At 35.7% G+C, this 13,381-nt stretch overlaps 1 protein-coding gene and 1 long non-coding RNA gene across 5 annotated transcripts in view; both read right to left on the bottom strand.

Moving 5' to 3' along the window:
- Nucleotides 1-363: 363 nt before the first annotated feature.
- Nucleotides 364-828, bottom strand: LOC140169647 (uncharacterized). Its single transcript, XR_011861377.1, has 2 exons — nucleotides 597-828; nucleotides 364-513 (listed from the first exon to the last, which is right to left on the bottom strand). It is a non-coding gene; the product is annotated as an uncharacterized lncRNA (long non-coding RNA).
- Nucleotides 829-2,029: 1,201 nt separating this feature from the next.
- LOC140169646 (potassium voltage-gated channel unc-103-like) overlaps nucleotides 2,030-13,381 on the bottom strand; it is a 335,180-nt gene continuing 323,828 nt past the window's right edge. For 3 of the 4 annotated variants that reach the window (XM_072192927.1, XM_072192930.1, XM_072192929.1), the window contains 5 exons: nucleotides 10,107-10,157; nucleotides 8,665-8,917; nucleotides 7,887-8,080; nucleotides 6,598-6,922; nucleotides 2,030-2,835 (listed from right to left, as the gene is read on the bottom strand). In XM_072192927.1, the coding sequence (XP_072049028.1) occupies nucleotides 2,183-2,835; nucleotides 6,598-6,922; nucleotides 7,887-8,080; nucleotides 8,665-8,917; nucleotides 10,107-10,157 (1,476 nt within the window). In that variant the 3' untranslated portion in view covers nucleotides 2,030-2,182. The remainder of the gene's footprint in view (nucleotides 2,836-6,597; nucleotides 6,923-7,886; nucleotides 8,081-8,664; nucleotides 8,918-10,106; nucleotides 10,158-13,381) is intronic. The other variant, XM_072192928.1, reaches the window with a different exon arrangement.

Below are 13,381 nucleotides of genomic sequence, written 5' to 3'. Positions count from 1 at the left end.
AACACTATATTTAATTAGTATTTACCGATCTAGTACAATGTTTCAAATTAAGAGACCAAACAAAGAAAGCAATTTAACAAATCAGTATTCTTATGTTGTGTTTGCTCTTAAAGGAACAAATGAAGCAAAACGCGATATACGCCATTTTCTAACTTGGTTGACTTAAGGCAGCCAACATCTGACTTATACTGCTAGCTGAAATTGACACCCTACTTTAATCTTTTAATTTTTTCTAATTATGTTCTTTAATCGAGAAAAATGGATATATCGCCTTTTGTATCTAAACTCATCAAGTAGTAACAGAAGCTGGGGCACTTGTACAGGGTGTTCATGAAAGAACTATATCGTCGGAAACTTTAATAGTTGTTTTTTTACTGCACGAACAAACATAACTATATAATTGATGTGGTTGAGCAATAAAACAGCTAGGATATACTATATGAATTTTGATTATTGATGACTCCTCTATTATATATAAAAAACGGGACATTATGAGAATTTTACAAAAAATACCTCATTCTCAACACATACAATTGACTGTAATTTGAATCAGTGAAACAGTTTGAAAATGAGGTATTTTCATAAACAAATTATACTTCAAGAAAGTTTTCGACAATGAAATTCGTTCAGGGTCACCCTGTATAATACGATATGTCATTCCTGTCCGCGTCCAATTGATTTATAACGGTACGTACAATACGATACGCACTTCCTGTCAAACTCTATTTGATACAGAACGATACATTGTATATGGAATAAAAGGCAGTGGCGCACCTTACTGTACAACCTAAAGCGTTCTTAAGTCCAGCAAACCTTTAAATTATCTTTCTTCCCCGAAGTTGAAGTAACCCTACCTTATAGGTTTTGGAGGACTTTTGGCAGACACACGCAAGAGCGCCATCAATGCAAATTACAACTGCATGATCGTCAAATTAACGAAGCACGTCTAATATAACCATAAACATCCCCATCAGTAGGGAACACGGTTCCTTAAGGATTTTTTGTACGTATGCGGTCATAAATGCATGTGTATGTTTCGCAATCCCATTAGCATCTTTGGATTGAATTACTCCATACTTCAAGTAAGCCAGATTATAGGATTCCCATGATTATTTCTGTTTCTAAGAAGATGGTGGCCACATACTCGATAATAGACTGACCTGCAGCCGGTAAATCTAGTTCGGTTATTGATTTCTTAAACATAATGCGCTGATATTATAGTACCCAACCTAGCACAACATACAATAATTCCTGGACTGAAGTTATTAATTCCTGGACTGAAGTACAGAAATTAATCAAACACCAGCATACCCAGGCTATCGAACTTTGAAAACTGCTATAAGAGCATTCGATCATCTATAGATTTGCGCACATGTATGTGTTAATCTTTAAAAATATTTTGAGCGACTTTCTAATACGCGCAAATTTTAAGATGTGTTTTAAATTATCACCTAAAAAATACAAAAAAATTACCCTTGTGACCGGGGATGAAAGACACACACTATTTAGACGAATGTATTTAAGTCATCAGGATTGCCACTTTAACATAATAATACGGGGAATTTATCGCAAAGAAATCATAAATATTTAAATTATCAAAAAGTTAAAGTGTTGCAGTGATATTTTTGCCAAAAAGATTACAATCTTCTGTGAAAAAGAAAACAAACAAAAAACTGAAGGAATGTTACCAGATCTATCATAAAATCATATTAAACTCTTTGGTATAAGTGCAATATTACCTAAATCACAAACCAACATTAACAAGATGTTGATGATAACCTTGAGGAGCTGGTGTCGTCCCCTTTTCTTTCTAACCATATGACCTCTGACCCTGTCCAGTTACCAGCAGGGAATGATAGCGCAGGTGCATGTTGCATACCACCTCTGTCTCCTGGACCCTGTATTCTACCTGGAACAGAATACGGTCTTGTTTCTCCTCTTCCTCTTCGACCAGGTCTTCCTAAATGACCTGGATTTCTTCGTCTATCTGTATCTGGTCCAGGATTGACCCCTTGAGGAGGATGTGACATAGAAGTTACAACTACTCCTGGATCTGATGATATTGTACTTTCCGATTTTGAAATAGAGTTTGGAAGCGAGGAATGTCTGAATCCGCCGTCTTCCTGCTCACGGCGAAGTAGTCTGGGTTGTGGACTCCTTGTAGGAGAAACATATTCACGTTTTACTGTTTGGGGCTCGTTTTGTCAGGCTTTTTTGCTTCGCTTGACTCAAGTTTAGCTTTCAGATCCTTTGGTTTAGGCGGCAGTTCAGGCTTATATGAATCACCATGCCTGTAAGAGGTGCTTGAAGGTGTTTGATTGCGTACTGGCATAGGGTGATAACCAGGCCGCATATTGGGTGAACTAGATGTGGGAGACGTAAGTACTGTTTTACCAAGAAGCACTTCAATGATAGCGCATTTTTGCTCATCAAACTTACGTTCTAATCCTTCGAGCTGCATATACAGCCCGTCTATTCTCCTATGGACGGCAGTACTGTTTGATTCACCCATATCTTCAACAACAATGGACGGTTGAAAGTTGGAATGTCCCTGATTTGGCGAGGAACCTGTTACAGCACCTTCAGGTGCCTCTCTGTTTCCTAACTCTGGTGCCCCCTTCCCTTGTGGTACACTATGTATTGTGGAATCAAAATGAGTCTCCATAGACTTTGTGGAAGCTGCCAATGGGCTCTTTTTGCGCATAATTGCCGGTTCACTGTAGTGTCTGTATTTCCGGTGTAACATTGGAACGTCACTTCCGGCGCTTTCATTCTCGTCATCTTCCATCACCGCCATATTTCCCATCTCTATAGAATGGGCTGTTTCCATTAAATCTGTAAATATAAATGAGAAGAATGTTAATAATTCTAGAAAGAAAGCAGAGTAGCAAAATGGTTAAGGTCTTGACATGAACTTAATCCCCGTTTGATCCCAGATCCCAGAAAAATCCGTGGACAGGATTCAATATTGAAATGTCATTTTAGGTCTTATAATTCAAGAACGAAGCAGTCACATTTAAAATTTCAAAAAAATGTATGAAAGCTGTCTTATCATAAAATTGCATACATTTAAAAATACACAAAAGTATTGCAACATTGCTGAAAAAGAAGAATTACGCAAACTGTAGTTGAACATTGATCCAATATCCTGACAACTTCACATAACATACTGCATGAAAATGTTCTTTGCATGAAATAAGTACGATTAGGCTAAAAATGGGATGGAAGGTGTCACGTAAGGACTTTTGCCTACAATGGGAGAAAGAAGTGAATCCGTTTAAATGAAAAGGCAAAGACACTTTAGTCCACAAAATGTTCAGATGCCTTTATGAAAAATCGGTTTCTGCAAGGTATCAGGAAAATTGTTACGGAAGAAGGTAGCACGGAAGTGGTCAATAGATGAAAATAACAGTCACAAGATGACTGACATCTTGCAATGATTATGGGACTCAGGAATGTCAATTGCAATTATAAGGTCTCGTGGCTACTCCATAACGGACATAATGGCATTTAAACACGTAATGAACACACAAGACAATATTCTGGTGTAAATCAAGGTCAGCCAATGCCTTGTGTGCTTGCACGTTACCTTTGTTTCTTCTAAGTCCTCCAAAACCGTGAAGGACCTTTGTTTTCTAAGGCTGTTAATATTATTTGACCTGACATTCTCATGAATCATTCTCCAATCACTATTTTTTATACCGTACAGAAACTATTGAAACCATTTAGAGACCATTGGCATCGACATATTTTGTGGACTAAAGTTTCGTCGACGTATTCGAACGGATTTCCGTCTTTGCGCCATTGAAAGCATTGGAATAGGCTCTTGATATACAGGGTTCAAAAGAAATACCCCCCCCCCCCCTAAAATTACAAAACATTTCTTTGCATAACTTGACATACATTTGGTTGATTTGAAAAATTTAAAAACCTGTGAACAGAGGAATCTTTTTGCTACACTCCTAACTTTCTTCTTTTTGAAAATCATTTTTTGTTGGTCAAAAATTTTCACATTTCCCAAAAATGATGCTTTCAGAAAAAGTTGCACTTTACTACATTACGTACAAAACGTTCTCGATATTAATGTTAAGGTTGATTTAATTCATGTTTTTTTCCTTCACCTTTCTGTTTCTGTTCCTTCAGGCATCCATGCAACCATCATTCAGTGCACAACAAAGATTTGTTGAACTTAATTTTGGCGTAAAATGAGATTTTCTTTGATGTTTTTAATCAGCAGTTGCTTCAAAATGATAAAATCACTAGGGTGGAGAAATGAGCTCTCCACGCATAAATTTGACCAAAACGGTGAACATTTACCTGTAGTGGGTCAGTTGAAGCATCTTGCATTTTGATTTAAAATGATGGCTTTATTGGATAAAAATGTAACACTCATGATGTGGCCACTAGAGGTTGCCTGCATGCAGTTGGATGCTGACTTCCAACCTCCAATCTTTGTTGACCATTTTTTCTTTGTCATGTACGCCTTTATTCAAGAGAGACGTTGCTATAGATCTTTGCACCTGTTTCAGTCTACCATTTGCAAGTAAATTTTTTTATCTATTCTAGCCAACGGAAGAAATAAGCATCACGCTACAAACCTTATTTCTGCTCCTATAGTGATTTTACCATTTTTGAAACACTGACTAAAAACCCCATTCATGTCAAAATTCATGTCAATGAATCATTGTTTTATACTGAAAGATGATTACATGGGTGACTGAGTAACCGGATACATAAAATTTAAGAAAATTAACTAACAATTAGGTCAATCAAAACATTGATCACGTTAATATCGAGAAGGTTTGTGTACATTACATGTATAGGATGTTGAAAAGTGCAACTTTTTCTGAAAGCATCATTTTTGGGAAATGTGATAATTTTTGACCAACGAAAAATGATTTTCAAAAAGAAGAAAGTTAGGAGTGTAGCAAAAAGATTCATCTATTCACAGGTTTTTAAATTTTTCAAATCAACCAAATGTATGTCAAGTTATGCAAAGAAATTATTTGTAATTTTAGGGGGGGGGGGTATTTCTTTTGAACCCTGTATCACCACAAGTGACACTTCCATCCCATTTATTAGCACCAAATTACTTATCTCAGTAAAGAACATTTCTATGCAGTATATTATGTGGAATCGACAGGATGTTTGATCAATGATCAGTTTGATCAGTTTGCGGAATTCTTTTTTCTGCAATGTTGCAATACTTTTGTGTTGTACGTGTGTGTGCATCTTTTAGAGTGCATCATAGCCTTGTACATAGTCGACGATGACTCTCTGGGCAGGAATGACGATTGAATATACATATTGACATCACAGGTTATAGGGATTTGCAACAGGTACACATCGGCGTATGGTACAACGAGCAAAGAGTACACGTAGCTTTACGACTGGATCTTTGCGTACGACGTGTCAAAGAGTTTAGTAAATCACACCCAGGTGACATTATGAGATGGTAGTCAATGCTGTATGTACACGGTAAACCGAGTCTGTTGGCATGCTTTTGGCAATAGTATATTTAATAGAAAACGTTAAAAACTAGTATGTCATTGTGGAAGACACAAAATAGGATCTATCGCTTTTATTTTATGTCTCATGGTCAGCAAATCTTCCCAAGAATATACAAATTAGATCCGCCGCTTTCCATTCAAGTCATTATTTGCTTGTAATTTGGTTGATAACAAACCAAAACATAATTTTCCGTAAGCTACAATTTGTCACTTTTGACACATTGGTTTATGGGCTTTTATCAGATATAAAGGTTTGTAAACAAGTTCCCAGCAAACACAAAAACGTTTTAAAAACGTTTTTAATAAGTTATAATTTGGCTTTTGGTTTACATAAAAACGTTTTAATAACATTCAAATGTCGGGTTATATAAAGGTCATGAAAACGTTTTGTATAAAAACACACTACAACAATATTTTTTAAATGTTTTCGAAATGTCATTGTAAACTATTTTTGCAAACCTTTTTGGCCAAATATTTTGTCAACACTTAAATAACATTATGTTAAAATATTTGCACCCAGCAAACACAGAAATGTTCTTAAAATGTTTTTTACAAAACGTTTTAATAATATTTAAATGTCGGGTTATATAAAGGTCGTGAAAACATTTTAAAAACGTTATTGTAAATATTATGGGCAAACATCTTTTCCATAATTTTTTTCAACCCCAAAATAACATTTTGTTTAGAATGATTTGTACTAAGTTTTCAAAAATGTTTTTGGAATGTTACTAAAACGTTTTTATACCCTTTATATAACCCGACATTTAAATGTTTTCTGTAAAACATTTGTGTGTGCTGTGCAGTACATTACCAACAAATGTTATTTAATGTTATGAAAACGTTTTATACCATTAATGCACCCTTTATATAACCCGACATTTAAACGTTTTCTGACAATCTTTCATAACCTTTTGCGAATAATGTCGAAAACGTTTTGTGTTTGCTGGGTTAACATTATATGACATGTAATGACCCATTGCATTTCTCACATAGGATAGTTGGTAAGATCATGTTTACTTTTCAACCTGAAAAGGGTCGTTATGAGACCCATTAAGCAACAAACTACGGTATAAGGTTGTGATCTCACCTCCTCTACCTCTCCCCCTTCTCTGTTTGCGTTTAAAAAAGCCGTAGGAAGAACTGTGGGTTGAAGCTACGCTATCCTTGCTGCCAACATTCTCGGTGCTAGCAAATGGTGTAAGTGTTATCCGAGTATGTGTATCGGCACTGGCACCGGATTGCTGAGCTTTACGTTGCCGCTCGTAAGCTTGGAGGATATTTAGTCCGTGTAGCCCTGGTAGATCGTGACGTAGATCACCTTGCATGCCTGTTGGTTGGCTGCCACTGGCACTCGACCCAAGTTTTGTGTTACGAATACTTGCATCATTTGGAGGAAGCGTGTCCAAGTCAGGCTGTGTTGAGAAGATAAATAGTATTATGTAATGGATAGAATGTACTGTAATGTCACAAACGTTATCGACCATTATTGAATTCTGGTATAAAACATAGAGAATTATTGAATCCATGATAATCTAACGTTTTATATACACCTTGTAGTTTATGGTTAAATAGGGGAACGTTTGTGACACCCCGTATGGAAGACCTCATTAAATCGCCCACACAGGGAGTGTAGATTTCACATGGAGTCACCCATTCAGGTAACCCCATTTAAAATTCACACTCCCTGTATGGACGATTAAGGTCATGTCTTCCATAGTGGGCGCATGGATATCAAATGGAATAGCCCAATGACGCTAAGGACGGATGCCCTCGACGGCAACAAACCTGCCCAAGTCACTTTTTTAAAGTTGTTTTTCTTTTGATTTTGACTACCCCACTATAGAGTGAGTGTGTGGATTAAGCAGGTGTCTTTCATGATGAAGTGCTGAATTAGACAAAAAATTAGACAACATTGAAATATTAGGCCTACAATCAGATTAACAACAACAAAAACAACAACAAGAAGAAAAAAACCCACCAATTACCAGTTTGACATCATCATAAATGTTAATTTGGTTCGTCACCCTCTCAAAGTCAAATATTTGTTGACAAAGATAATCAAATGAGAAAGCATTGCCTTATTGTGATGAACTAAATACTCAAAGAGCCCACTGAGCAGTGATTTAGATACAACAAAAATCTGTAATATTGTGAGCGTCGCATTAAGCTCATTTACAATTAGTCCATTACAATTAGTAACTATGGACAAACACTGCGTATCTAAAAATGAACATTGATCAAAATTGAGCGCGTAATCCCGCAATGGCCCTTTAAATCGTTCTATAGGTCCACTCAAGCAAGTACGCGCTTTTGTTAGCTTTTGTTGTTTGCGTTAATACAGTTTTAAAACGTGAGTGAAACCAGTACACTACTTACATCACGCATGTCCACAGTTACTTCAACTTTTCTGGCGAAATGATCGGCAAACTCTGGATAAAGTTGTATAACATCCATTAAATCTTCACGTGATAGTGCTAAGAGGTCACAATAGGTCAAAGCTCTAACGGTACCCTTTGACCTGCCTACGTCATCACGTAAGCAGAAGTTTTCTCCCACCACGTCATTTTTTCCTGGTGATATCAATTTGAGATATAAACAAGTTAATTTTAATCCAGTAATATGTCAGATGGATCTGTAAGATGGCGTCAGGGAGTAATCAGGAATAATATATTAGCATAAAATATTACGGCACTACTAGTTATATAATATTGGCAAGACAGTTAGACAGAAATTATAAAGTAGATCAGTTACTCTTGATTAACAATATTCAAGATCCTGCTAACCGAGGTAGTGATTGAAGGTGCAAGGAGGGAAATGACGTCATCTGATGAAGTTGTGGTATCTAATGTACGCATATTTCATTAGACTACGAAACTAGCTAACCTTTTTATCAGCATGACACCTGTAACAAACTGTCAACATTTGACAATCAATTGCCCCCATGCTTTTTTGGAGACCTGGACTGAACAAGTTCATCATATGTAAATGTTTCCCCATTTGGGTCATTATATTACCCTTTGTTCCATGACGAATTGGTAGACTCGTCATCCAAGGGGTATATATTGACATTGTTGCACTCTGTAGCAATAACTTAACGATAGCTATAGTGGACTAAAAAGGAACGATTAAACAATAATATAATGTTAATACATACCTAAAATCGCAAGTACTATATTTCCTCTTAATATTTCCAAAGATCCTCTGGATATAAAATACATATTTCCCAAATTATCTCCACGATGTAGTAATATATCTCCTGGTGCAGTGTGAGTCGTCACAAACTTCATAGACAACGCCCTCAAGCATCCATGATTAACGCCTCTGAAAGCAGCGCTATTGTTGAGAAGATTACGATTTAAATGCATCGATATGTCCGCTTGTAGAAAATCTGGAAAATCCTTCATTACCTGGGAAACGTAAAATCAAAGTAAAGACGCGGGTAAGTGTCTATTTTATTGGTGGTTAAATACTCCACTTGCCTTAAGCTCTGCTTCGACCAGAAAAAACAGGTGAGATCCTCTGGGAAGTTAAGTGAATTACTAGTATTGATTCCCTTCTTCTATATTACCGATATGTCGCTATTACTTTTGCTGGAAAGTTTGACGGTGTTAAAGGAATGCCTACCACGTCAATATATGGTAGCAACCTGATCTCGCATTTCGATTCCTTTGAATGGGTCGATTTTGCTAATCACGAGTACTAACGATTAAGGTAACACTGTACAAAACCTCATAGAATGAGGAAAGTATTTTAGAACAAGAAAAAGTTTTTTGTGGCGATTGTGAATAAGAGATATTTAAGTGCAAGTATCGTTTACAAGATTTAGAGTTTAAAAAAATTGTGTATAGACCTACATAGCAACACATTTTGTAGCGATGTGCATAATTTGGCAGCCATTAATACCAGCCACATGCTGATGTGTTAACTAGCAATGTTTAAAATGTGACAAACGTCTCAAAGACATATTTTATATCATTGCCTTTAAATCCAAACGTTAGTTTGATAAATGCCACGCAGTTTAGTCATTTAACCATCTCTATAAGTTAAATTTAAAATTATATAAAGTAAACAAACAAAATTAAAATAAGTACCCACCCCTATGAATAGTTAAAAATGAAACATAAACAATCATACCATTACATCTAAGAAATGCAATTCATTCAAAACTATCAATGAGTCTTCTTCAATGTAATCATGAACAAACCAAACACAATACAACATGATATTGTATTAAATGATCACCATTTGCACATATCCCATAATTCAAAGCGCATGACCTAGATGACGTCATAAAAATCGTAACAATCAACAATGTAACTTATGGCGTTATTTAGACATTTGCGCATTGAGTTATGGGTACTGCATAGTAGTGAGTAGTAGCAAGAGAAAAACTGTGAAAATTGTGATGAAGTCATATCGCAGAGAAAAATAGTCGTGCTTAGAAAATAATCAAAATGGTAAGTTCTATATAAACAAAATTCTAGAAGTAGTAATCTGCAAAAGAATCATGCAAATTAAATAACAATGCATGAAAGATCGATACAAAAACGCTGATGGTGCCTTTGAATGACTGATATCAGTCAAAAAGTGTATTACCGACGAGATAGTTCTCCCTTCTGGATATATGTATTTCTCTCTTCGAGGTCTCTATATGGAAAATAACAGGAGTTATTCAAGAAATTGACGGGACGATAATCATTACATTTTTTGGGTCAACTAATCTGACATTTAGTCCGCACCATATAGTCGTGCGGACTCTTTTCATGCTCTTTCATCTGTAACGAAATGTCCTTGAGCACGTGAAATATGGAAATAACAAAAAGCAAGCTTCCGAATCTCAGTGTGAAAGCTATGAAGCGTAAACTGTCTCATTTGCATAACAAGGAACCGCTAATAAGAGACAAAGCCCTTTATATCACTTTTGTTGATAGCTGATTTTGTCATGTTGGGCGATTCTATACCTACCCATAATGCATTACATAAATTTTGCTGGACGTAACATTTTATTTGGGACATTGTCGGGGCAAAGTGTTATTATATCTTTAACTATTATTGAATACGGCTTTGCAAACGAGATGCTATGCTACCATTGATTCATTTTGTTCTGGTGTACCAACTAGTGGTAGTCTGTGTTCATTATGCATCTCTAGGATCTCGTTTTGCATCTTTACACCATAGCCCGTGTATGAAGACATTTATTTCACATGTAGAATTTGTGCAGGTCTTCAAAATAATTATACATTATGATAGCAATTAGTTAAGTAAAGTTGTTATATTATTCGGTAACAACTAAATATAACGAGCGATATCGTTGTCAATGTATTAGGATGTTAATGTAGATACATCTAAACAACCATCATGCTAGAGTGACATTTGTAACTTTACGATTTTATAATTAGGAGAAATTAATCTTTAAATACAAACGTAAATGCATCTGAGGGTTAGACTACGTTTCCGCTAATATCACCGTACGCAATGCAAGTAATTTCCATGCCTGAGTGGTCACGCTAATCCTACTTGATGGTATTGATCGATCGGTATCGCTCATTATGTCGAACTAATTACTGACCGTTAAGCAGTATGCAGACCTTTTATTAGACGTACAATATTGTATAACATATCTACGTTATTTAATCTATTGCCATTCTAGTTCCAGTAATATTTAAGTTCTAACGAATATTTGATGACGTAAAATCGATAATATATTTCTACCAGATATTATACGTAACATATTATCGATTTTACGTCATCAAACATTCGTTAGATGTATGCGGACGTAAGGGGTGAAATAATTTTGAAGCATTTCGTTTCACCTCTTTCACTTAAATTTGGTAGGGTTTTTCCATGTATATTTTTTTTGATAGAAAATAAATACATTTTCAGGTGAAAAAAATACGCAAACACGCGTACATTATCATTTCAAAATATGTCCATCGTTAATTTAAAAGCAGTATTAATTCATAAAAACAGTTTCGAAATAATTTTGAATCGAGAGCAAGCCAAACCTAGTTTCCTATATAATGCGTTCGGGTTTTAGAATGATACATAGCGATCTCAAATTCACTAACCGGTTCATGTGTCGGTTATGTGTCTATAATAAAACACCTGCCCAATGATTACATTAGTGTACCTAACCGAACCACGCGGCGTGAGTTAGATTTTGGGCTCTTCAGTTTACCGATATGATGTCTACACGAGACTTTTAAGTGGATTGTTGTGGATTTAATAATTTGCTTACGCTACTTTATACGCAAGTTGATTACGAATTTGTAACAACGGATTTTTGGATATAATGAAAAAAGTCACACATCAAATATATTTCAATTTTCAACACAATATCACTTATATAGAATAATTTTGTAAGAGCGAAATAAATACCAGTGGGTTTCATTAACCCTACTCGGTGGGCGGCCGTACACGTTTAAGGTGGTATGCTACTTTCTGTGTTACAGTAAGTGCAAAAGATAGCCCACAATTACCCCTAGCCATTTGGTGGTAAACACTATAGGATCCACTATATGCTCATCTATCAGGCCACAGTTCTTTCATCCTAATACATTTGTACATTCATTGAATGACCTTTGAAAATTTGGGTACAAAAGCTCATACTCTGCATCGTGAGTTCAAATTTTGCACTATGATTGTTTAATTGAGGTTATTGTACTTAGCCATTGGGATGAGGTCATTGTGGTCCATAGTGAAAGCGGAGTGTTTTAGCGTATAAAACAACGTATTTAGGGGGTAGTTGCAACCATCCTCTTCGGTTGATGAGGGTAGTGTCCACGTTTAACTGAAACTTAAACTGGAACAGTGATAAACCACATTTAATCTAGATTCCAAGGGGTCATAATACAACCCCCAATAATGGTTCATCGCGATCGACAAACTAATTCTGACGCATATTAAATTATATTTCTGGCTACTGTATCGTAACGGACATTTCAGTACATTAGGTTACAGAACATGACCACTTTTCGGCGTGATTATAGTCGTGTTTGTGTAGTATAATGCTCGTATCTAGTTAGATCCATAAATAATACATGCATTCTACTCATGATTTGAAGTGTATAGAAAACATGGTTTAACATATTAGTAATGTATCTATTCTCTGGAAATTCTACACGATGGTTTTCAAGCTGTATGTATTTGATGCTACTATTATAACTATTTGTTAGTTACTGTTATGATTAAAAGAAAGAATAAGGGATGAAATCAAAACTCGACAGCTGGAACCGCGTTCAATTGTTTAGAACAATAGAAACTGGCGGCTCCAACCGGACGAAACTGCCTGAAACTGGCGGTCGAGTTTTGATTTCATCCCTAAGTGGTTATTATTGTACATTAAATGTTTCATTGTTATTATAAAATCAAGTGAAACAAGAACAATTGTAGAATAGAATGCGGGTTTCGGTTAGCTGCTAAAATAAGCTAGGGTAAAAATGTGTACCCAATACATTGATTTATATAATCCAATGAAATGGCTAATACTCTGTTGTGACTTTATCAATTTCAATGACCGGGCATTTTACGTTAGTACAACAACGCAGCTTCTTTTTCTAAATTTGAACATGTGTTAAATGGGAGTTTATCTGAGCCCTTTTCCAGATTAGTTTAAAAAGTGTATACACGAAATCATTTATGATTTCCAATTTGACTACTAGAATTAAAAATTAAATGGATCGAAAAAAAAAACCCTAGCAATTTCAATATTCTTACACATGGGGCTACAAATGCAATTTAAAAGCAAGATGTAACCAACCATATATTCGCTCTTTATAGAATCGTTCGCGCTGAGCGGTTATCACTGACCAATCAACTAAAACTGTACATTTGTTTTTCCCATATAGATTGTTTAGCCCATTATTTAGTCA

Source organism: Amphiura filiformis, chromosome 14, assembly GCF_039555335.1.
Source record: "Amphiura filiformis chromosome 14, Afil_fr2py, whole genome shotgun sequence".
NCBI lineage: Eukaryota > Metazoa > Echinodermata > Ophiuroidea > Amphilepidida > Amphiuridae > Amphiura > Amphiura filiformis.
Note: the sequence above shows the minus strand (reverse complement) of the source record. Positions and strands in the feature narration are given on the sequence as shown.